Below are 27083 nucleotides of genomic sequence, written 5' to 3'. Positions count from 1 at the left end.
GCGCCTCAATCACTTTCTAGGCAATGTGAGTAAGATCTGAGCTGTTGGACCTTTGGGAAACAATCAATTATATGTGTACTGTAATTTTGTGGGGGGGGGAAAAAACAAAAAACGAATATTCGTTTTTACGAATATATAGCACTATATTCGAAATATTCGCGAAATCGCGAAGTTGCGATATTCGCGAAAAAAATTTGCTTTTCGAATATTCGCGCTCAACACTACCCAGCACCCAGGCAGAGGAGAGAGGTCCCGTAACAGACAATCTGGCTTCATGTCAGCAGAGAATCAGTCTGCATGTCATAGCAGAGAATGAGGCTTCACGTCAGCCACCACTGCAACAGTCCATTGGCATATATTTAGGCCCAGCACCCAGGCAGAGGAGAGAGGTCCCGTAACAGACAATCTGGCTTCATGTCAGCAGAGAATCAGTCTTCATATCATAGCAGAGAATCAGGCTTCACGTCACCCACCACTGTAAGAGTCCATTTTCATAAATTTAGGCCCAGCACACAGGCAGAGGAGAGAGGTCCCGTAACAGAGGATCTGGCTTCATGTCAGCAGAGAATCAGTCTGCATGTCATAGCAGAGAATCAGGCTTCACATCACCCAACATTGGAACAGTCCATTGGCATATATTTAGGCCCCGGCACCCAGACAGAGGAGAGGTTCATTCAACTTTGGGTAGCCTCGCAATATAATGGTAAAATGAAAATAAAAATAGGATTGAATGAGGAAGTGCCCTGGAGTCCAATAATATATGGTTAAGGGGAGGTAGTTAATGTCTAATCTGGACAAGGGACGGACAGATCCTGTGGGATCCATGCCTGGTTCATTTTTATGAACGTCAGCTTGTCCACATTGGCTGTAGACAGGCGGCTGCGTTTGAGGCCTAGTATTTAGGCGCTGGGTGACCGGTATGGATTTAGTGACAGAATTAGACTTGGAAATGCACAGAAGCGTGTGTGTGAAGTTATTCTGAATGACCCTATGTGCACCTTCAATATTATATACCCTTTTAGGGATAGATTTCAAATAGCTCTGATATAGCAGAAACCACTAAATTATGAAATTGCTAAATTGGGAATTGTACTTCAACCCAGAACAAAAAATGTGCTTTGACGGACACTAAATATCTTGCCCAGCAACAACAGTACAGCGGTGGGTAACGAGAGATTTAGAGGGATTTAAATTTGAGGCCTAGTATTTAGGCGCTGGGTCACCGGTATGGATTTAGTGACAGAATTAGACTTGGAAATGCACAGAAGCGTGTGTGTGAAGTTATTCTGAATGACCCTATGTGCACCTTCAATATTATATACCCTTTTAGGGATAGATTTCAAATAGCTCTGATATAGCAGAAACCACTAAATTATGAAATTGCTAAATTGGGAATTGTACTTCAACCCAGAACAAAAAATGTGCTTTGACGGACACTAAATATCTTGCCCAGCAACAACAGTACAGCGGTGGGTAACGAGAGATTTAGAGGGATTTAAATTTGAGGCCTAGTATTTAGGCGCTGGGTCACCGGTATGGATTTAGTGACAGAATTAGACTTGGAAATGCACAGAAGCGTGTGTGTGAAGTTATTCTGAATGACCCTATGTGCACCTTCAATATTATATACCCTTTTAGGGATAGATTTCAAATAGCTCTGATATAGCAGAAACCACTAAATTATGAAATTGCTAAATTGGGAATTGTACTTCAACCCAGAACAAAAAATGTGCTTTGACGGACACTAAATATCTTGCCCAGCAACAACAGTACAGTGGTGGGTAACGAGAGATTTAGAGGGATTTAAATTTGAGGCCTAGTATTTAGGCGCTGGGTCACCGGTATGGATTTAGTGACAGAATTAGACTTGGAAATGCACAGAAGCGTGTGTGTGAAGTTATTCTGAATGACCCTATGTGCACCTTCAATATTATATACCCTTTTAGGGATAGATTTCAAATAGCTCTGATATAGCAGAAACCACTAAATTATGAAATTGCTAAATTGGGAATTGTACTTCAACCCAGAACAAAAAATGTGCTTTGACGGACACTAAATATCTTGCCCAGCAACAACAGTACACCGGTGGGTAACGAGAGATTTAGAGGGAATTAAATTTGAGGCCTAGTATTTAGGCGCTGGGTCACCGGTATGGATTTAGTGACAGAATTAGACTTGGAAATACACAGTAGCGGGTGTGTGTGAAGTTATTCTGAATGACCCTATGTGCACCTTCAATATTATATACCCTTTTAGGGATAGATTTCAAATAGCTCTGATATAGCAGAAACCACTAAATTATGAAATTGCTAAATTGGGAATTGTACTTCAACCCAGAACAAAAAATGTGCTTTGACGGACACTAAATATCTTGCCCAGCAACAACAGTACAGCGGTGGGTAACGAGAGATTTAGAGGGAATTAAATTTGAGGCCTAGTATTTAGGCGCTGGGTCACCGGTATGGATTTAGTGACAGAATTAGACTTGGAAATGCACAGAAGCGTGTGTGTGAAGTTATTCTGAATGACCCTATGTGCACCTTCAATATTATATACCCTTTTTGGGATAGATTTCAAATAGCTCTGATATAGCAGGAACCACTAAATTATGAAATTGCTAAATTGGGAATTGTACTTCAACCCAGAACAAAAAATGTGCTTTGACGGGCACTAAATAACTTTCCCAGCTACAACAGGACAACGGTAACGAGAGATTTAGAGGGATTTAAATTTGAGGCCTAGTATTTAGGCGCTGGGTGACAGGTATGGGTTTAGTGACAGAATTAGACTTGGAAATACACAGTAGCGGGTGTGTGTGAAGTTATTCTGAATGACCCTATGTGCACCTTCAATATTATATACCCTTTTAGGGATAGATTTCAAATAGCTCTGATATAGCAGAAACCACTAAATTATGAAATTGCTAAATTGGGAATTGTACTTCAACCCAGAACAAAAAATGTGCTTTGACGGACACTAAATATCTTGCCCAGCAACAACAGTACACCGGTGGGTAACGAGAGATTTAGAGGGAATTAAATTTGAGGCCTAGTATTTAGGCGCTGGGTCACCGGTATGGATTTAGTGACAGAATTAGACTTGGAAATACACAGTAGCGGGTGTGTGTGAAGTTATTCTGAATGACCCTATGTGCACCTTCAATATTATATACCCTTTTTGGGATAGATTTCAAATAGCTCTGATATAGCAGGAACCACTAAATTATGAAATTGCTAAATTGGGAATTGTACTTCAACCCAGAACAAAAAATGTGCTTTGACGGGCACTAAATAACTTTCCCAGCTACAACAGGACAACGGTAACGAGAGATTTAGAGGGATTTAAATTTGAGGCCTAGTATTTAGGCGCTGGGTGACAGGTATGGGTTTAGTGACAGAATTAGACTTGGAAATACACAGTAGCGGGTGTGTGTGAAGTTATTCTGAATGACCCTATGTGCACCTTCAATATTATATACCCTTTTTGGGATAGATTTCAAATAGCTCTGATATAGCAGAAACCACTAAATTATGAAATTGCTAAATTGGGAATTGTACTTCAACCCAGAACAAAAAATGTGCTTTGACGGACACTAAATATCTTGCCCAGCAACAACAGTACAGCGGTGGGTAACGAGAGATTTAGAGGGAATTAAATTTGAGGCCTAGTATTTAGGCGCTGGGTCACCGGTATGGATTTAGTGACAGAATTAGACTTGGAAATACACAGTAGCGGGTGTGTGTGAAGTTACTCTGAATGACCCTATGTGCACCTTCAATATTATATACCCTTTTTGGGATAGATTTCAAAGAGCTCTGATATAGCAGGAACCACTAAATTATGAAATTGCTAAATTGAGAATTGTATTTCAACCCAGAACAAGAAATGTGCTTGAACGGACACTAAATAACTCGCCCAGCTACAGCACTAGGGACAGATTTAGCTGGATATAAATTTGAGGCCTAGTATTTAGGCGCTGGGTGACCGGTATGGATTTAGTGACAGAATTAGACTGGGATATGGCCAAAAAATGAACAGACTATTGCTGGTTAAATGCACTTGGTGTGACAGCTTCACCCTGATGTAGGCTTTAGCCAAAAAACAACCACACCATTGAGGGTTAAATGCACTTGGTGACAGGCGCAGCTTGCCCCTGATTTTGTATATGGCCAAAAAATGAACAGACTATTGCTGGTTAAATGCACTTGGTGTGACAGCTTCACCCTGATGTAGGCTTTAGCCAAAAAACAACCACACCATTGAGGGTTAAATGCACTTGGTGACAGGCGCAGCTTGCCCCTGATTTTGTATATGGCCAAAAAATGAACAGACTATTGCTGGTTAAATGCACTTGGTGTGACAGCTTCACCCTGATGTAGGCTTTAGCCAAAAAACAACCACACCATTGAGGGTTAAATGCACTTGGTGACAGGCGCAGCTTGCCCCTGATTTTGTATATGGCCAAAAAATGAACAGACTATTGCTGGTTAAATGCACTTGGTGTGACAGCTTCACCCTGATGTAGGCTTTAGCCAAAAAACAACCACACCATTGAGGGTTAAATGCACTTGGTCGCAGCTTGTGCTGGCGCACCACAAGACACAAAATGGCCGCCGATCACCCCAGAAAAATGAGACTGACAAACGGTCTGTGCAGCCTAAAAACAGTGAGCAATTGAGGATCAGCAGCTCAATGATCCACAGCTGCAGATCGATCAGTTAATCAAGTCCTTTGGAGGAGTTAATCTGCCTAATCTCGCCCTACTGTCGCAGCCGCAACCTCTCCCTACGCTAATCAGAGCAGAGTGACGGGCGGCGCTATGTGACTCCAGCTTAAATAGAGGCTGGGTCACATGGTGCTCTGGCCAATCACAGCCATGCCAATAGTAGGCATGGCTGTGATGGCCTCTTGGGGCAAGTAGTATGACGCTTGTTGATTGGCTGCTTTGCAGCCTTTCAAAAAGCGCCAAGAAAGCGTCACAAAAGCGCGAAGAAAGCGACGAACACCGAACCCGAACCCGGACTTTTACGAAAATGTCCGGGTTCGGGTCCGTGTCACGGACACCCCAAAATTCGGTACGAACCCGAACTATACAGTTCGAGTTCGCTCATCCCTACTAGTCACCTTATGTTATCAGTAATCAATGTCAGATTATTTCATATCAACTGAATTATTTTGGGCAGGACTGTTATTTTTACAATGCATTTGGGAAGATGGTGTGCAAATGAGCTCTGAGCAAGCTCTACCTTGGATGCCACCAGATGTAAGGCAGGTATCAAATAAGTCAATGTTTGACCCTTGACACAGCCTCCTCATGCCGATTTAAGGTGCTCTCTGTAAGCAGAGATAGTATCCTCCAATTACAATGCATTTGGAAAGTCTTCAGACCCTTTCACATTTTGTTATGTTGCAGCCTTCTGCTAAATAAAAAAAAATCAAGATTTCCCCCATCTGCACATGATATCCCATAATGAAAATGGGAAAACAGAATTTTAGAAATTTTAGCAAATTTATTAATAAGGTAAAACAAACATTTTGCATAAACGTAAGTAGTCCGACCCTTTGCGATGACATTTGAAATTTAGCTCTCGGGGCCTCCCATTTCTCCTGATCATGTTTCTACACCTTGATTGGAGTCCACCTGTGGTAAATTCAGTTGATTGCACATGAGTTGGAAAGACACAGCCATATCTATGTAACATCTCACAGTTCACAATGCATATCAGAGCAAAAACCAAGCCACGAGGAAGAAAGAACTGCCTGCAGAGCTCAGAGACCGCAATGTGTGGGGGCACAGATCTGGAGAAGGCTGCAAAAAATTCTGCTGCACTTAAAGCTCCTACTAGCGCAGTGGCTACAATAGTTCTTAAATAGAAGACGTTTGGTATAACCAGGGCTTTTCATAGAGCTGGCTGCCCCACCAAGCCAGGTAATCGTAGAACAACCTTGGTAAGAGGGGTGACCAAGAACCCAATGATCACTCTGGCTGAGCTCCAAAGATCCTGTGTGCAAAACAAAACAAAAAATAATGTATCTTTCTGAGAGACTGAGAAACAAGATGCTTGGGTCTGATGAAACCAAGATTGAACCTTTTGGCTTCAATCTGGAGGAAACCAGTCACTGCTCATCAGCTGCACAATACCATCCCTACAGTGAAGTATGGTGGTGGCATCATCGTCCTGTGGGTGGTTTTCAGTTGCTAGGACAGGAAGATTGGTCAGGCTTGAGAGAAAACTGAATGGAGCAAAGTACAGGGATATTCTTAATGAAAACCTGATCCAGAGTGCGCTGGACCTTAGACTGAGCTGAAGGTTCAGCTTCCCATGAGACCATGACCCTAAGCACACAACCAAGCCAACACAACCACGGCCCTGATTTGAACGCAATCAAACTTCTTTGGAGAGACCTGACATGGCTGTCCACTGACAGTCCCCATCCAACCTGACAGAGCTTGAGAGGATCTACAAAAAAATAGCAGAAAATCCCCAAATCCAGGTGTGAAAACCGTGTGGCTTTATACCCAAAGCTGCTTCCACTAAATATTGAGTAAAGGGTCTGAATACTTATGTCAATGCAAGATTTTAGTTTTTCCTTTTTCAATAAATTTAGTAAAGATTTTAAACATTCTGATTTCACTTTCTCATTATGGGATATTGAATACAGAATGATGGGGAAGAAACATGATTTTTTAAATACATTTTAGCAGAAAGCCGCAACATAAAGCAATCTGAAGACTTTCCGAATGGACTGTATCTCTTGCTTATGCTGGACTGTGCAACCATGCATAATAATGAAAGAACACATACAATTCAGTATTATTAATTAGGAAAATATGAATACTGTCCTTTATTATGATTAAAGACACCTATAACATTAGGTGCATAAAACTGCAAATCAGCAAGGAGTCTTTATAGCTTCCGATTAATATTAAATGCTATGCTTCAAACTGATATCTACATTTTCATTGCGGCTCTATGTAATTACTTACATAGAAGTTAACCGTCCCTGTATTTCATTATATTGCTTGCAATTTTCTTGCATACCTTACTGGAAATTTTTGTCCTTGGCAGTGGATCACTGGCTGCTTATGAGGGAAATGCCTTGTCTGCGACCCTGAAAAATGAATATGTTGTGCTACTGCCAGACAATAATGGAAAGTTCTATACCATTTTATACTTAGGCAGCGATCAGTCTCACAAGATGTAGCCTGATCTTCCTGGAATATAGAGGGCACTAGCTAAAAGGTTGATTTTGCATAGTAATATTTTTGACATTTGAGGCAATATATCTGCAATATATGGATTATTACTGACAAAGTATGACTGGTTTAGTTATCATTATCTGGTTTTCTAGTACTTGATAAAGTGATATAGTTATATTTAGATATCCTAATCCGCACCTCGTCATAGAAATCTGCCTATAATATAACATCTTATCTATTATTGGCATCATTTATCAGTGAGTCTATGAATTACATGGCCAAAACTATTTGATACCCTTTCTAATATGTTAGTTTGGTCACTTATATCTCATCTGTAAAGCTTATAGCTACACAAGCCTACAAAGAGTAAAGGGGGAATTTACCATGAGGGTAATATTTGAAGTCAGTTTTGCAGGAGTCTTCACTTTGCACCAAATTTATCAAACATTGCACATTGTGTGTTAAACTTGGCGTATTGTCAAAACTAACACTTTTGCCTAAAATGCTCCTCTGGTTTTATAGGCCACTGCTCTGCTGGAGTGACTTTGTGACTTTTTTTTCAGCTTTTAAGAAAAAGTTGCCATGATAAATCTGGAGTGAAACTAATTGATATAGCTAACCACTTTCCAACCAACGTTTTCAAAGTCGGAGCGAGTTGTGTAAAAATGCAAAATGTTAAAAATGTTGGTGCACATAAGCCCAAAATGTGACAAATTCCTCCCATAGCTTGTCTGTCTTTGAGGACAGCACTTAATATTGAGGTCCAAAATAGCCTCTTGAAGTAATGTCTTTAAAAGACCAGTTTGGCTTTCTGCATAAATAGAGCTCTAACCCAACCAAACACCTTTATGCTCAGTTGGTATGTCAACATCAGTGACCAACCCCACCTATACTCCCTGTTGCTGAACTAACATTGGTTATGGCAACCCTGCATCAACATAGTAGAAACGCTGATATGAAACTGTTATATAAGCAAAGAATCATCTCATTGGTTTTGAAATTAGATAATCAATAAGTAAATATAGATGTGATTGAATCTATTGTATATGCTCGGCTTTGCTTTGGTATTAGTATGTTGCTTTTGTAGGATGGAGAATAGTTCAAGTTAGTTCAACCTTTGAATACACACTCAACAAATTATGAACGGCTCCAATAGCTTAGTTGTCATTACACGTGTAGGAGGTGTTAATTTACTATGCTACATGTCACCCTCATGAATGAGGGTAACATTTTGGGAAGCATTATGGCTCTTCCTGTCCCAGGATGGCTGATTGTTATGGGAAAAAATTGCAGTGTGAGATTGACCATATTTTTAGATTTGCTAAAAAGTCTCTATGTAAACACCTAAGCACTTGTTAGCCATATGTTATGAATATATGCCATACATTTAGCATTCAGCTCTTATGTAGACACAATTGTGTCCATAATAAAAGCATTTTTAACTAGATTTTCAGGAAAATTGTTTTACTAGAGCAACATTTTATGTGTGCAGTTTTCTATAACCTTTCTATGTTTTTCTGTAATACAATATTAAAGTTGTGTTCCAGGATTGTCTTGTTTTTTTTTTTAATGTCTCCATCTCCATGCCAGACCTGTGAAAGGAAACTAATTTACCTGCTCCCTGCCACTCGGTTCCGGCTCCGTGGATCCACCACTGTCTTTACTACTCTTTGACCCCCCTCATGTAGACTTCTGGCATGGACATGCACCACTGTAGCCAAAGACTGGCCTCAGGTCCTGGGGTCATGTCATTGTTGTGTCACATACCACTTGGGGACACTTCACCGTTGAATTCAGCCATTGGCTGAAGCATCACACATCCTCGTAAAGTTTATATGCAAGAAGCGAAGTGCAGTGAAGATAGGTGTAGACCCATGGAGCCAAAACAAGAAGCTGTTAATGTAAAAAATAAAAATAAATAGTCAATACAAAAATTGTTATAAAATGTCAATCCTGGAACACACCTTTAAAGGGAACCTGTCATCAATATTATGCTGTACTCACCGATGACAGAATAAAGTAGGGACAGATATGCTGATGTCAGCGGTGTGTGAGCTAAAAGTAAGTGGTTGCCGAGAACCAACATCATAATCATTGCAGCCCAGGCCTGGAAAAGAGTCAAATCTACCTGAGAAGAGTCATGCCTACTCATTCCGCAGGTCTGGCCATTCTGGGTAGGTCTGTCTGAAAGGCCCTGAACAACTCGTTTAAGCCTTTAAACAAAACAAAATGGTTACCTCAATTGATCCCCTACCCTAGACCCTGATGCTCTGTACTTTCTGTTCTAGCACAACAGCTGGAAACATTAGGAAAAGCTTCCCAAGCTAATCAGTGGTCTTTTCTTAGCATTTCCAGTTGTATCAAACAAGAACAGCAAGTGAAGAGCAGCAGAACCTGATATTGACAGGTGATTGGTGGAAGTTAGTAACCAATTCATTTTATGTGTTACTATTTGTATATATAAATCTATCTTTATAGTGACATTTTTCACTGTTTACAGGTACTAGCGACTGGACTCAGTGGTCTCTACTCTTCATTACCGACAAAGCTAGATGACAAAGGGGAAGAATGGCATTGTCTCGTTAAAGAAGATTGGCTTCAGGTTCCTTCCCTTATACAGTTTATGAATTCTCTTGAATTCTGCAATTCGGTGATACAGGTTAGTTATTCCTGAGATAAAAAAATGAACTACCATTAGCAGTGTTGTTCTATTTATTTGGTTGTATATATCATTTGCATTCTTTGTATATGAAAGAGCAGAATTGTATATAATATATGGGGTCATTTATCAAACTGGTGTAAAGTAGAACCAATCAGATTCCACCTTTCATTTTCCAAAGGAGCCATAAAAAATGAAAGGTGGAACCTGATTGGTTGCTATAAGCAACTAAGCCAGTTCTAATGTCCTTGATTTCTGCGAGTCTGTAACATTGTTTTCAGCACTTCCATTTTTGTATGCGAATTGATTAAACTATAAGTGTCCTGAAATTCTGTTCATTTAGAAGATAATTAACAGTAAGTGCTTTCTACATAATACTGTTTAGTTTGAAATGCTATGACTATTGTGACTGCCAGGCAAGTCTCCTTTAGATTAGAAAGAACATTTGAAAGTTGCTGAGATATCATAGCTACAGGGCTAAATTACATTTTCAAAAGCTTCACCTAAAGTTTGCTATGGTTAAATTACCATTTATCCCTTTATTCTTTTACCATACTTTAATTGACAATTTTAGTGATAAACAGTAAACATTTCATATAAAAGCAAATGTTATACTTTCACATAAGTGTATACTCTCAAAATTGTTAAAGGGGTTATCCCATGATTAATGTAAAAATGGAAAATCAGACATCAAGTAGTACATGACAGTATCTTTCTATCAAAGCTAGAACCAGCCCTGTACCTCACATGAATCCCGAGATCCCCACATTCATTGCTATAGTTGCCCTGCTACATTTATCTCAGACTGGCAGCTCAGGGAGCATATCTTTTCTCAGAGGATACTGTATGTCCTTTCTGCTGCAGCTCTCTCCTTGTAACTGCCACAGCCTCTAACAGATGTTGCTGGTGACAATTGAAGGATGGAACTGAGCATGTGCAACCATGTCACGGTTGTCACTGAGGTGGACAAAAGAAATAAGGAAAAAAACAAACAGTAACTATCCAAAATGTTATATATATGCAATTTCAGAAGTAGTCAGATCCAGGTGCTGGGACAACCCCTGTAATCAATCTAATTTTATGTATCGTATTTTTCGCCCCATAAGACGCAATTCCCCCCCTTCCCAAAGTGGGTGAAAAATGCCCCTGTGTCTTATGCGGTGAATACTAATGAAGCACTTCCATTATGGAAGCTCTCATTAGTACCGGAGGACCGGAAAGCGGTGAAGGCTCTGTACTCACCACTCCCTGGTCCTTGGCTGTCGGCTGTGCAGGGCTGCGCACAGCGTGAGACCGCTCTGTGACCTCACGCTGTGCGTGCCGATTCTCAGAGCACAGCCGACAGCAGGATGAAGAGGATCGCGATAGTGAGGAGCGGTGGCGTCCAGGAGCAGGAGAGGTAAGTGTTTTATTTTATTTTATTTGCGCTGATGGCTGGGGGCTGACATATGGCTGGGGGCTGACATGAGGGCTGATGGCGTACACAAGGGCTGATGGCTGACATGAGGGCTGATGGATGAATGACATGAGGGCTGATAGATGGCTGACATGAGGGCTGATAGGTGGATGGCTGATAGATGGCTGACATGAGGGCCGATAGATGGCTGACATGAGGACTGATAGATGGATGACATGAGGGCTGATAGATGGATGACATGAGGGCTGATAGATGGATGACATGAGGGCTGATAGATGGCTGACATGAGGGCTGATGGATGAATGACATGAGGGCTGATAGATGGCTGACATGAGAGCTGATAGATAGATGACATGAGGGCTGATAGATGGTTGAAGGTTGGGGGGTTGATCTAAGGCATTGGGGGGGTATGATCTGAGTTCTGATTAACATTAGGGGTCTGATTGCTGGTCTGAGGTGTAATGGAAAATAGTTTCTTATTGTCCTCCTCTAAAACCTAGGTGCATCTTATGGGCCGGTCTTATAGAGCGAAAAAAATGGTATATACTGTATGTGCCTATTTTATGTGGACAACAAGAAGAGATCCTCATAGAGCATGAACCAACTCAGATAGTATACTAATTATAGTGTTCAATAAGATAAACCCTTTTTCGACAGGATGTGCACTGCTGGTCAATGGTTTAGGGTAGGCATCAGGTAGAAAGACACTGTACAGTACAGAAGGTGTCAAATTAGCCACAGCTCCGCTATAAAAGAACTATCAAACCCCTGTATATCTATCCATCTTCCTGTCTTAAAACTGAGTCGTCACTCTGAAAAGGGCACCCCTGTTTATCATGGCTAATTCTTCATGCTGAATAAACATTGTCTGTGGAAAAGGGCTTGCTCACTTTGGTCAACCCCTACTTTTTAAAATGGTCCACAATAATGAGCTTGTAAGAAAATGTCTTGGCTATTACATGTGGAAAAACAGGCCCTAATCAACCGAGCACCCCCCCTCCCCCCGAGGTGATGTCCATGCAATTTAGCTAAGGCCAAATGCTCCCTAGCTATACCTCACAAGTACCCAAAATGGACTCTCAACTAAAAGCCACACTGCAAAAAAAAATATATAATAACTACAAAACACAACTGGGCTTACATTTTCCATGCCAGTGTTACTAAGAAGTCTACTAGAGTTAGGTGCACCTAATTTATTAACAGGCATACACCTCTTAATACATTAGGCACCTCTTTAGGCAGTCCATGCAACTGTCTGCTCATTGACAGCACGCCATGTCACACAGTGGATCTTGCTTCCTTCTTGGTGGCGCTGCTGGTGTCTGTTACTGAGTGTGACTGAGCTGATTGGTGGAGCATGAGTTACCACTCACTACTGCACTATCAATCAGCTTAACAATAAGTACCACAGTGCATAGGAGAGGGAGAATTGCTCTTCTTTCTCCTCCTCCTCTGCCTTGTCGACATTGTATGGGTTCATTATAGCTTTGCTGATGCCTGAGATGAAAACTGAAATTGTGCCCTCTCCCTTCCTGTGCCAAATTCTCAATCTAACACCATTACCCCAGCCATACTGCTAAAGATATATTTAGGTGGTAATAGTAATAGTGCTCGCCAAAATCCAACAATATTTAGCTCCCTCAGTAGTAATAATGTCCCTTATAATGCCCTTGGGAGTAATAAAGTCCCTCTAGCACCCATTTAGACCCCCAGTAGAAATAAGGCCAATCTAGAAGGCACTCCTATATAGTCCTCAGTAGTAGTAAGGCCTCCTATAGTGTCTCCAGTAGTCCTAATGCACCCCATATAGTGCCCTTAGTATTTATAATGCTTCCTGTAGTAGCCCCAGTAGTTAGACCCTCTGTAATGCCCCCAAGTATTTATAATGGCCCCCTGCAGGTCCCCAGTATTTATAATGCCCGCTACCATTATAATGCTCCCCCTGTAGTGCCCTCTAGTATTTATAATGCCTCCAGTAGTTATAATCTCCCCTATAGTGTCCGCCCCCCTGAAATTATAAAGCCCCAGCCTCCCAACTTACAAGCCAATGTAAATAACCACATACCCCTCCCTTCAGCCCGCTCGAACATACAGGGAACTCTCCTCAAATATAGTCCCTACACATACATACTGTCACACACACCGGGGGTAGGGAAGTGACCACTGAACTCCACCCGCACCGCTGTCCCTGCCTACTTGCCTCGCAAGTCCTAGCGACAAGGGACTACTGGTCGACAAACCCTTAGCTAGGAAAGTGCAGGGAAGACAAACAACACATGCAGCAGGAAAGTCAAACAAGCCGAGTCAATAACCATGCGAACAGTACGTTACCAGAGGAACAAGCAGCGGATCGCCAGGAGAAGCCGGAGTCAAAACCAAGAGGGAACGCCAAGACCAGAGGATGAGATGGATGGGAATCAGAAGCCAAGTAGGAACAATAAACCAGGTAAGTATAACGCAGTAAGGACCTCAATAACAGGCATCAGCGTCACATGACTCCTGAGTCCTAATGCAGCCGAGTGCCAAGTAAACCGCTCGGCGCTTAGCCCCCATGTGGTTACCATGGGAGGGGGCGACCGTCCCCGCTTCCGCACATAGCGCATCATGACATCAGCTGAGCATGTATATGTTGTCAATGTGGAGAGATTAGAAATCTGCTGCCATGACTTCATTTGTTGGGGAAGAGTCGGGAGCTCCTCATACTGTACACATTAGGCTTTTGGCTGAATCCGCCATTCTCATGGATTCTAAATACAAGCCTACATTTTATCGACATGTTTGCTTCTCTCTTTACTTGAACATACTATATCTAATATGCTAATGATATTCACTGGAATGCCGACATTCTATTTGTTATAATTTAATCATTATTTGCTTGAACTTCTTAAAAATTTCAAATTATATTAGCACTTCCCTTCCCATCAATGGTATTTAGGAATAGGAATAAATCTACATAAGATATTTCAGGCCACACTTTGATATTAGCTTTTATTAATTCCCCTTAGTTGTAGCACACAATATTAAGATCCTATGGTAATCCAAAGGCAGTATGTTCTAGTTCTGTAAATAATAATGGATAATAAGATTACAGTATGTGTTCACAATAAGCACTCTTTGCACCCAGCATGGTACAAGTATGGTCACAAAGCTTCCTAAATAACTGTACATATCACAAGAGATTGTAGTAATCATTTCACTGAGCGTTTAAGAAATATGCATTCTAACATGGCGTTCAGGTTGATGGTCATATAGGTAAGAGATAAAGCATAGACTTGCCTCAGGAATACAACATAAATTGGTAAAACAAAATCCAATACAGCCATATGAAGATCAGTCATCAGGAGTTTCATGAAGAAGGTGCCATTAGACATGGAAGCTGTTTTCTCAACCCATTGGATGCAATCACATAAGTTGCAATTATCTTATGTCTATAGGCACCTAAAGTAAAAAGCTAATTAACAGATATCTTTCTAGCTATATTGACCATTAGCTTTTGTTAGCTTTTTTGGCGATTAGTCAACCATCTGTTTTATAGCAAGGTAAACTAAGATTGAAATTTCTCTTTTTAGGTTGCTCATCCTCTAATACGTGCTCAGCTTGTAGACTATATTTACAATGGGTTCCTGTTACCTGTTTTGGCTCCTGCATTGCACAAGGTCAGTTTACAAATCTTATTAGTAGACTGAACGTATCTTCTGCTCATCCTACCATAGCAATTAGGTAGGATTTTTTCTCTCAGATGCAGCAAGGGATCAACAACGAAAGGTGGATCAGCAATCAAATATGGAGCTGCCCAGCCTGGTCAGTCTCCTGAAGTTGTAAGTTAGTAATTGGCAACATATATATACTTAAAGGGAATGTGCCACCTGTAAATATGTCTGTCAGTTAACACCAGTTAGTAAAGCATATAGAGTTTCCTAAATTTGCTCTGTGACCTGTGCAGAGGTCAGGAGGGAGTAGATAAGCCTTGACAATCATCTATTGTGAATAGGAGATCCTGAGTTCTACTCTATCTATCTATCTATCTATCTATGTTCTTGCATGTGACGATAATAAAATGACTTCTGAAAAGCATTCTGTACAGACCAACCAGTGGTGCCTATTATTAGGCTTATGGCCAGTGGGAAAACGGGAGAATTTTATGTTTTTTGTTTTTAAATATAGATAGTGAGAAGGAAAACTAAAATTAACACCACAAACAATTCTTTTTAAAATATGTTTAACATAATAATATAATTTTCTGATTACACATTCACTTTAACATAAAAACAGGGGGTCATTTTTGAATCTCCATGCGCTGGCTGAGGATGCGGCAAAGTTATATAGAGGTGCAGGAACTTTGGCGTTTGGTTCTGCTGGCCATGCAACATGGTTTGAATAATGCCAGCTCCCTTGGAGGAGGATTCTGGTGCATCTGGTGTGAAAATAACCCTGGCTGTAGTTTGTTCAGTTTATCACTGCAGTGTCATTCTCCTCAGATTGTATAACACATCTGCATGAGTGTCCGAAAAATTGAATACATTTGCTTTCCCCAAGGATGCTTTGAAACAGTGTAGAGATGGGAGATTGGAATGAGAAATAGAATGCTAGTCATGCCATGACTAAGATCGTTCCGATCGAAACTCGTTGCCTATAAACTATCCTTGTACTGTGGAGATGGAATTTTAATAAATCCTACAATAAAGCTCAAGATTTTATTCCGGTGCTAGACATTCTCTCCTTCAAAAGAAATAGAATGCTATGCAAGGTTGTGACAATTGTCAAATTTTTATTTTTTTTCATAAAAATATGATACAATGATATTATTAAGCATTTATTAGCGTTTTCTATATACGTACTTCATATTTTTGGGGAAATTTGTTTCACCGACAATATTCTAGAACAGTTCTAGAACCATCATGCTTTCTCGATTGCTTACATAATGGATTTGAACTGGGAGAATATCATGTCCTTCATGAGTAGTACCACTTGTGACACAGTGGGTTGTGTCTGGCAAGGCAGGTATTTTCCTCCCAGCATGTGCGACTGGGCTGGTTTCCAGCCAGGTGAGGTCAAATACCGGACTGGAGTTTAAGTGCCGGTCCAGGTTTTGTCAGCACCTGGCTGTCCTTAAATAGACAGCTGGGCTCAGCAGAGATGTCTCTGTTTTTGAGATGTGAGGCTTTGTGCCGTGCTGGAGGGCTGAGAGCCGCATGCTGGGGAAAAAGGCCCCCTAAAGCCTGCTGTGGACTACTGGAGGCAGAACTGCCAGCAAGGTGACTTGTGTTATATGAACTTTCCATTGTGTGTGAATTAACACCAAGACTGCAAAGTTACGTGCTGTTTTGTGCAATTGCCTCAAGTGTGAATAAACACTGACGTTTTGAGTTAAGAACTTATATTTTGCCTCTGTACTGTGCCCGCTTGCCCTATCTACCAGAGCGAAAACCCCACACACTACAGGGAGTGCAGAATTATTAGGCAAGTTGTATTTTTGAGGATTAATTTTATTATTGAACAACAACCATGTTCTCAATGAACCCAAAAAACTCATTAATATCAAAGCTGAATATTTTTGGAAGTAGTTTTTAGTTTGTTTTTAGTTTTAGCTATTTTAGGGGGATATCTGTGTGTGCAGGTGACTATTACTGTGCATAATTATTAGGCAACTTAACAAAAAACAAATATATACCAATTTCAATTATTTATTTTTACCAGTGAAACCAATATAACATCTCAACATTCAAATTTACATTTCTGACATTCAAAAACAAAACAAAAACAAATCAGTGACCAATATAGCCACCTTTCTTTGCAAGGACACTCAAAAGCCTGCCATCCATGGATTCTGTCAGTGTTTTGATCTGTTCACCATCAACATTGCGTGCAGCAGCAACCACAGCCTCCCAGACACTGTTCAGAGAGGTGTACTGTTTTCCCTCCTTGTAAATCTCACATTTGATGATGGAACACAGGTTCTTAATGGGGTTCAGATCAGGTGAACAAGGAGGCCATGTCATTAGATTTTCTTCTTTTATACCCTTTCTTGCCAGCCACGCTGTGGAGTACTTGGACGCGTGTGATGGAGCATTGTCCTGCATGAAAATCATGTTTTTCTTGAAGGATGCAGACTTCTTCCTGTACCACTGCTTGAAGAAGGTGTCTTCCAGAAACTGGCAGTAGGACTGGGAGTTGAGCTTGACTCCATCCTCAACCCGAAAAGGCCCCACAAGCTCATCTTTGATGATACCAGCCCAAACCAGTACTCCACCTCCACCTTGCTGGCGTCTGAGTCGGACTGGAGTTCTCTGTCCTTTACCAATCCAGCCACGAGCCCATCCATCTGGCCCATCAAGACTCACTCTCATTTCATCAGTCCATAAAACTTTAGAAAAGTCAGTCTTGAGATATTTCTTGGCCCAGTCTTGACATTTCAGCTTGTGTGTCTTGTTCAGTGGTGGTCGTATTTCAGCCTTTTTTACCTTGGCCATGTCTCTGAGTATTGCACACCTTGTGCTTTTGGGCACTCCAGTGATGTTGCAGCTCTGAAATATGGCCAAACTGGTGGCAAGTGGCATCTTAGCAGCTGCACGCTTGACTTTTCTCAGTTCATGGGCAGTTATTTTGCGCCTTGGTTTTTCCACACGCTTCTTGCGACCCTGTTGACTATTTTGAATGAAACGCTTGATTGTTCGATGATCACACTTCAGAAGCTTTGCAATTTTAAGAGTGCTGCATCCCTCTGCAAGATATCTCACTATTTTTGAAAGGAAAGGACATTGCCTAATAATTATGCACACCTGATATAGGGTGTTGATGTCATTAGACCACACCCCTTCTCATTACAGAGATGCACATCACCTAATATGCTTAATTGGTAGTAGGCTTTCGAGCCTATACAGCTTGGAGTAAGACAACATGCATAAAGAGGATGATGTGGTCAAAATACTCATTTGCCTAATAATTCTGCACTCCCTGTATACATGTATATTGTATACAATTATTCATACAAGCTGGCATTATTGCCAAGGGTTAAAAGGGGTTGCTAAAGGCAATAGTTGTCAGAGAGTTGGGAGCTTCCCACACACATAAGACTCTAGACCAAACCAGGGTTTGGATGACAATACATTAGTGTGCATATGGGCTTTACGATCTCGCACTGGACAACTCCTCATACATAAATGGTCTGTATAATGTGCTTTGCTTTCATCTAAAAAGGGACATTTGAGCGGCGTTATGTCAGTCTGCTGCTGTCAACCAATTGAAACTGTATGAAGAATTCTCAGCAGTGCTCTTTGAATGACAGGATCTACTTACACTAATTCCCTTCAGCTCCCAAATGTCCGTTCGAGCTAAATGCTATGCACAGTATATAACCCCCGAGCCCCAATTCATCATTGTCTGTGGTGACAGTTCTTAGCGTCCACTCATTTAAAATGCAATACGTTTTACATAATGTAACATAAATGTTCATTTTTAGGGCAAAATGAAAAAGTAACTGAAGATTTTGTATTGTAGAGGCATCAGCATTCAGCAAGATTGACTGGAATGTTCTTTAGCCATCATACCTGTGTAATGGTGATGAGGGCAATCTCAGGGGCTCTTGGCAGGCTTCCTTCATCTTCTCTAACACAGACACAGATGTAAATGTTTCCGAACACATGATAATGGGGAGATTAGAAAGTTTAAACACTGAAATGTGCTGTAATCCACAAGGAGTCCTTCTTATATGACAGAAAGTGAAGTACTTTTGGTCTCTTCGAGACTCCAGAAGTGTGATCAAGCAACTCAATTAGTGGCTATTAAGTGCTCTAGTATGATGCCAAAAGAAATGACCTCGTCAGCGGCAATAATGCTAATACTATGGCTCAGAGGACTGTGTTACCTAATTCAGCTAATCCATTGAGTCTTTGTGAAATATAGAATTTGCTGTTTTTTTTTTGTCTATTTCTATCATTTGTCCGAAGGCTGACAAATTTCATTTTCAAGATGCTTCCAACGGCTAATGCTTTTTGTAAAGTTCAGTGTCATAATAAAAGAGAAGTGCTCTATTGTGAAGCTTTCATTTCAGCTGTCGTGATAGCATTACTGAGGAACCCACCTAACAATTTCTCAGCAGTGAACAGAACAAATGGTCATGGACAATAATTCAAAGAGAGAAAACAGTCAGGAAGACCATCCATGAAACCAGAAGTAGTTATGGAAAATTGCTCCAAATCTTGGACCACGTGTCCAATTACATGCCTAAACAGAGGTATAGTTTTTGGGGTTAGTTTGGATATAAAAAATCACTGTAATCTTTTGTGAAGTTAGGTGTCCAATTTTTTCTATTTGTCTGAACCCAAAATCAAAATTAAAAAGTGTGGTTCCCTGTCCATGGTCACCTGCACTGCTGCCGCCATCCACTGGCCTCAGGAGTGATGTGTCCCTGAGTTGCATGTGACTACTCAAGCTTTTTGGTCATCTGCTGCTCAGGACCAGGGGCGTAGCTATAGTAGAAGCAGGGGAAGCAGCTGCTATGGGGCCCAAACTCAGGAGGGGCCTGTCCGGGAGGTGGACTGAAAGATTTTATTGTCAGGAACCTCTCAATAGTGGCTGCCTGTCCTGGTCTGAGAGAACTATCTTGACCAGCCACAGGATTGAAGCTTGCATGGGATGAGGTGGTTACCATTTAAACATTTGCTGTGGGGACCAGTTAGTTCTAGTTACGCCACTGCTCAGGACACATTACTACAAAAGCCAATTGCTAGATTTATTTCAGAGGGCAGCTCAGGGGTTGTCTTCTTTCTGCTGCATATCCTCCCCTGTCACAGCTCAGGGGTTGTCTTCTTTCTGCTGCATATCCTCCCCTGTCACAGCTCAGGGGTTGTGTCTTTTCTGCTGCTCTCTCCCTGAAACTGTCACAGCTTCTAACGGTAGATATGGTTGGTGGCATTTGAAGGCTGGAACTGAGCATGTACGTCCACTTCAGTTATATTACTGAGGTGGAGAGAGAAATTAGAAAAAGAACAACAGCAGGTGGCGCTTTATAGATGCATTTTTAATAACTCAGTGGCTATACTAAAATTTTACTAAATGGTTTGAAAAAGTAGAATATTTTTTGTGGGACAACCCCTTTAAGTCAATTGCTGCTACAATCGAACATGTGTTCAAACCAGATAGAAGTAGAAAAAAATGGTAATGTGCACAGTGATAGAAATTAGGCTTTTAGTTAATGTAGTTAACTATGCCTTAAGAATGCTTTTGCTTCTACTTCTAGATTGGCTTGTATATTTCATTAACAAAAGTATTAGAGGTTACGTTTTACGTAGCCTCTATCGTATAATACCCTTCTGTGAAATTTCAGTTTCTTGCGTTCCAGATTATTGTCCAGAGATACGGTCGCTGTATCTTTTTGTGTCTTATATGCATTTTGGGGTACATTTCTTTTAGGAAGTAGGCTTAACTAGGTAATAAAAGAAAATAAAGAACCATAGAATAAATCTTTCATTTTAACCTGGGGATCCTAAAAACTAACTGCAACAGCAATGACAACACATTTAATTGGCAAATGACCCTTCAGAATGAGTTAATAATTAATTTCTCATTAAAGACTCCTAAGTTCAGTGGTGCGGTATACAGAATGTGATGTTACCCTGTTCACCATTAGGTTTCTTTGGTCACTGGGCATAAATTGCCATGCAGTCACTTTACTATTCCCAGAGGTGAGGAGGCTGGCACATTATTGAAAGAATGTGAAGCTAGTACTTCTGAAATAGACGTCTGTGGTGTCATTAGTATTTTACTAACCTCATTTCCGGGACAGTATGTGAAGCTCGAACACAATAAATATTGTGCTTGTTAGGCAGGAATTACAATGGTGTAATAAAGGGCATGTTATTAAAACTCTCATAAAGACTCACATTCCTGGTTATGCTTGTTCAGTTTTTTTTGGTCATCAACCCAGTTAATCTAAAAAAAAACATTGGTCTTTTGACCACTTGTTCTTTACATTTATCTTAAACAAGTTGTCAATTATTAGAAAAAGGATTAGCTTTTTTCTCCCATGTCCCGTGCCATGTCTCTCTATAGTCAGTTTTCTTTAGTGAATTTAAGTCTCGTTGACTTGAATGGAAATTGGCTGCCGTACCAGACTCCGGACACTGCAATAGACATGGCACTGTCTGGTGGATAAAAGCAAACTTTTTAGGTGAAATTTATCAAAGACCGGCGTTTTACACTAATCTTTAATAGAATTTGCGCTGCTGGAGGATGCGTCTAATTTATGGCAAGGTGCAGGCCTCATCATATATTAGTCGCATTGTCCAAAAGCCCGTGCACCAGACTAAACTGTATGGCAACTCTGAGCTGTAAATGTAGATAAATGAGGATAAATGTGCTGGGCCCACTGGTGCAGGGAGATGATAAATCTCATCCTTTGTTCTAATCCTGGGCAGTTCATTCAGGCTAAATTCAGCCATGTGCAGATTTCAGATTACTGTGCTATACCCATGAATGGGATTTTGAAAACTCCATCCTCATGTAGTAGAAAATAACCCAATTCTGCAGCTTTGTTTGGATTTTCACAGTGGATTGCAGTGTTTTCAGTGTGCATGGCATGGGTAACCAGCGCATGCGTAGTACCATGTGTACTGTTACTCAATGAAGGCTACTAATGGATGAGCCTAGCCCTAGACCCCACCATGTTGGGGTAGCATCACTGTGCTTACATTGGAGCTGATTGCACCTCATAAGGGGCTGGCACTGCCGGGGAAACAGATTCAGATGCCCTGATCACAATATATTAGAAAGCTGATAGTAGTGCTGTTTGCAGAATATTTGTAGATGTTAATATAAAGTGGCCAACCCTTTTAAAGTGGTTGTCTCATTAAAGCAATTTATCCCCAATCCACAGAATAGGGGATACGTGTCTGATTGGCAGGGGCTGACTACTAGAGCCTCTGCCAAACATGTAAATGGTTCCCAATCTGAATGAAGTGGTAGTCACTCATGTGTGCCGCCACTCCATTCAACTCTATGGGGCTGCCAGAGATAGCTAAACTCTTAGCTACCTCCTGCAGTACACCTGCATGACCACCGCTGCATTCAAACTGGGGTCCCCATTCTAGTGATTACCCTAATAGCCACACCTGGGGAAAGAAGGTGTGGCAAGCACCAGAAACAACACAGACATCATTTGATCCAAACAGAAAACATGTCAGATCAACCCACGTGGTTGCCAGTCTCACAAATCTCCTGCCACCTGTCATGGGAACGACACCCGCTGATTAGATACTTAGGGGGGGAATTATCATGTGCGGTATTTTTGGTGTCAGTTTTAAGTCTGTCTTTTGTTTGTGTTGCCTTGCATGACGATGTGATTTTTTTGTAACTTTTTAAGTATTCTAATCTGTAATCCCAACCTACATTTCAGTCTACCTTTGAAAGTGCCAAAGCTCATCAACATTTCACCAACAGTCGCAAAAAATTTACACATTTTGGAGGCTTGTGACATTTTTATGCCACAAAAATTGCAAAGCAAATTTCATAACTGACCCCTTTAGACTTATCCTGTAGATAGGGGCTAAATTGTCTTAATGGGACAACCATTTTATTGAACAGGAGTGCACAATGGATTAATCCAGAGATATCATAGTTACTATTCATTACATATACTCTACCTATCCCTTCCAGAACAGAGGGTTCAGGGTCTGCTTTTACATGCCATGCTTCTAGGCAAGATTATTAACTTTAGTTCTTCTACTGAAACCTAAAAGAACTGAACTTTCTTTTGTGCTGTAAGGGCTTAGCAATAGCCGGACTGCTAGGAGAATGCCAGCTGCTGAGAAAACATAGCACGTTCTGTTGTCTTGTACCATGCTGAGGTTCTATAAATCACTGAGCACTGGAGCGAGGGACAGGTATATGTGCCATGCCCTTCCGAGCCCTGCTGATCACATATTTCTGGTTCCTCAGTCTGCAGCATGACATACTTAGCATTTAAAGGGAAACATCATCTTCAGCAGATACCTATGAACATTATTTTATATTATAACGTGACCATACAACGGCATATGTGATTCTATGTACAGATACAAAGAAAAGTGTTTCTCTGTAATGTTGCTGCCTGAGATCTCTTTCAGATGGATGATCAAAAACTAATCCGTGTTCACCGTCTGCAACATGGGGAGGATATGTAGGCTGTGTTTCTCACAGAACCATTCATTTGAATAAATGAGTCTTGCAGGTAAAGGACAAGAATAGAACATGCTGCAATTTGTGTGGAAAATCACTCATGTAAACAGGGCCAATTCTAGGATTTCTGCTGCCTAAGGCGAAAAATGAAATGGCGCGCGCCCCCCCCCCCCCCTTTCCCCTCCCTCAGTGCTTTGTGGCCAGGGGCAGGGGTGCACCTAGCCTTTCTGCTGTCTGAGGTAAAAATTGAAACATCACCCACATGCCAAATTCTCGATCTAACCCATTCTCTCTAGATCGGTGGGGGCGGGGGGGGGGGGGGTGGGAGTTGCGACACCCCCGCCAATCAGCTGTTTGAAGAGAGGGCAGCGCTAATATATGAGAGCTGTTTTCTCTGCTCTGTTCACCTGCTCACTGCATCATTTGTAGTGGTGAGCAGGTAAACAGAGCAGAGAATGTAGCGTTAGTACAAAAACAAAAATCAGACAACCCATTTATAGACATACTTGAAAAACATTACCTACAGCCCTACAGAACATACAGAGTAATACAGCCCCAGATATGTACCTCTTACATCCGGCGATGTCTCCTCTCTGATGTAGTTATTCTGTTTCCTCATCTTCTCCATTCAGACCAGACCACCATGATGATTTCTTTCAACCATCTCTTCTCTCTGCACAGTTTGACAAACACATCTTAGTTTCTTACTTTTCCATCATCCTCTTACCTTCTGAATACCCCATTCTGCCACCCCTAATACTGTGCCTGCTGTGCTCCCCAATACTACTCTGCAGAAACAGTTCCCTTGAAAATACTGGTACCACAGAGATAGTGCGCAAGTACAAAAAATACCCCCTTACCTTTCAGATCAGACCCCCATATCAAACCTCAGATGTGACCCCCCATGTCAGACCAGACCTTCTTTAGACCTCTATTTCAGACCCCATATCAGCCCTCAGATCAGACCCACATTAGACCTCCATGTCAGAAACCCCCAATCTCAGACCAAACCTCCCATATATCAGACCTCAGACCAGACCCCCATTAGATCTCTCAGACCTCTATATTCTTGTTAACTCCTTCTTCAATTCCTGGACTGAGGGGTGAAGATTTCAAATATGGATGGCCAGTCCATCTAAAAGTGCTGTAGGTGTCGGTGGCAATTATCTTTTCCACAGTAGTAAAGTCTCTTATGCCATAAACAAGTGAATACCTTATGGACTTGTCATCATGGCCTGGTAAGGTTCTGGGTTCTAAGATGTCTGATCTATCTCCCTCAAGGGTACTCTGGCAGTATAATTCCATCTTTGGCAGATGAAGTCCAAGAGACTAAGTGTAACGGATGTCCTAGCACCCCGACCGGGTACCTCCGTCGATAGATGCTCCTAGTGCTTTCTGAGGACTCCAAGCACTCCACTTGACACCGTACGCCCTGCAGACCCCACGAACCGCCGCAGCTTGGTTGGGGTCTCACCGTCCTCCACCCACGCTGGACCTACGACAAGGCTCCAGGCTCCAGTGGGTGAACCTCTCCTACAGCCAGAGAGCAGGAACAGCTCTTACAAGAGCTAGTAGTTATGCCAGGGGAGTATAGCAAATCGTCAGCGTATAGCAATCCCCCAGTTTTGATAAGTTATCCGCCCGTATTTATGCAGGTCCCCATCTGGTGGCCACGCCCCCAGGGGACCAGAATGGAGACTCCAACACACCGAACAGATACAACACATCCCCACAATGCATCATGGTTTCCTCCTCTCTGCCCCAGAGACAACCGAGGAATAATCCAATTATCTCTCAGGACAAAGGGGAGATCGCCAATACACATGTGGAGACAACAGGACAGACATCACCATTTAAACACACAATGTCACACCCTCCCAGCAACCACAGACATTTAACATATTCCCAGATAGCTCAAGTCTGAGTGCATATCATTAGGTGAATGGCACTCAGACCACACGAATACAATTAAACTAGCCATCTGGGTACCCTCACATAACAAAATACAATTCCAAAGACCTATTTAAGCTGTGCGGCCGGCCTGTCTTCTTTAAAGTTAGTATGGGCCATAATCCTGAGGCAGGAGGCTGGCAACCAGCCCCCTCCAAAACACCGTGGCGAGGTTGGTTTCGTCACACATCTCCCCCTTCCAGGGAAGACTAACCAGATTGGTCAGTACCTGAGTTAGTCTGGCAGTCCAACCACAACACCATACTGGACCTGTTGAATTTTGGGGCCTGGCTCTGTTCTGTATGTCCCCAGCTGTTGAGTGGGCATCTGCGACTCCTTGCTGCCTTGTGGTTCTCCAGCTTGGAGCTGTAGGTACTTGGTGGGCAGAGGCCGACTGCGCTCTGCCCAGATGCCAGCTCTTCCGCGGGGGTAGCCTGTGGAAAGTCCGGCTCTGAAGAAGAGGGTAGGGGAGGGCAGAGGCCGACTGCGCTCTGCCCAGATGCCAGGTCTTCCGGTGGGGAGTCCGGCTCTGGAGAAGAGGATAGGGGAGGGCAGAGGCCGACTGCACTCTGCCCAGATGCCAGCTCTTCCGCTGGGAAGAAATCAGTGGGTAGCGCAGGCTCATCCCCTGCCCCCAGAACTCTGTTGGGAAGTAGCTGGGAAGGGGAGGGCTCGCTTACCTCCTCCTCCTGGTATCCCTGCGGAGATGGATGGGGATCTGGACCGACTGTCCAGCATCCCTGTAGGACTGGCACCGAGCCCGCGGTCTCATCTGCGCCCATGCAGAGGGGCTTGTGTTCCCCTTTTCCCGGTATCTCCGGCTGCTGGTGGAAGGTGAGGCCGGTTGCCTCTCCTCCCCAGGACTCTGGTTGCTGTAAGGCAGAGGGACCCCGCATCTCCTCCCCCTGGAACTCAGGTTGCCGCTGGGGAGAGAGACCGGTTGTCTCCTCTCCCTGTGATATGCACTGCCGCTGGAGATCTGGGCAGGCGGCCCAGCATCCCTGTAGGGCCAGTAGAGAGACCTCGGTCCCATCTCCACCTGCCATCTGTGGGTCCTCCCAGGACCAGTCTGTGAGGTCCCTCAACATTTGCGAGTCAGGATCACCTGCGTCCACACCTGGCAACTCCGGCTGCTGCTGAGGGTCTGGGCCAGCATCCCAGCATCCCGGTGGAGAGCCCTCAGTCCCGTCTCCACCTGCCTGTTGTGGTTCCTCACAGGACCAGTCTATGAGGACCCCTACCTCTGTAGCTGGTACTGAAGCAGGGGATACTTCAGTCGGGTCTTCCCAGCTGTAGGGTTGTAGGTCTGGGGCTGCCACCCAGCTCTCTGGCAGTGTATATTTGGACCGAATTGAGCTGAGGAAGACCACACGAATACAATTAAACTAGCCATCTGGGTACCCTCACATAACAAAATACAATTCCAAAGACCTATTTAAGCTGTGCGGCCGGCCTGTCTTCTTTAAAGTTAGTATGGGCCATAATCCTGAGGCAGGAGGCTGGCAACCAGCCCCCTCCAAAACACCGTGGCGAGGTTGGTTTCGTCACACTAAGGTTCTGTGAACTTGGGTCTGGATAGCAGGAGCTTTCACACATGTCTTCTTACTTGATCTGCTCAGACTAGACTTCTCAGTTAACCAGAGGCAGACCTGGTACTTCACCCTGGTAATCTAAACTGTCTGCCAATATGCTAATCATTTGGT

General features: G+C 42.5%; 1 protein-coding gene across 1 annotated transcript in view; it reads left to right on the top strand.

The window, feature by feature from the left end:
* FHIP1A (FHF complex subunit HOOK interacting protein 1A) overlaps nucleotides 1-27083 on the top strand; it is a 305889-nt gene that overhangs the window by 174610 nt on the left and 104196 nt on the right. The window contains exons 5-6 of the mRNA XM_044300356.1: nucleotides 9702-9860; nucleotides 14847-14933. Of these exons, the coding sequence (XP_044156291.1) occupies nucleotides 9702-9860; nucleotides 14847-14933 (246 nt within the window). The remainder of the gene's footprint in view (nucleotides 1-9701; nucleotides 9861-14846; nucleotides 14934-27083) is intronic.

This window comes from Bufo gargarizans, chromosome 1 (genome assembly GCF_014858855.1).
Source record: "Bufo gargarizans isolate SCDJY-AF-19 chromosome 1, ASM1485885v1, whole genome shotgun sequence".
NCBI lineage: Eukaryota > Metazoa > Chordata > Amphibia > Anura > Bufonidae > Bufo > Bufo gargarizans.
The sequence above is the reverse complement of the archived record's forward strand: the minus strand, read 5'-3'. Positions and strand labels throughout refer to the sequence as shown.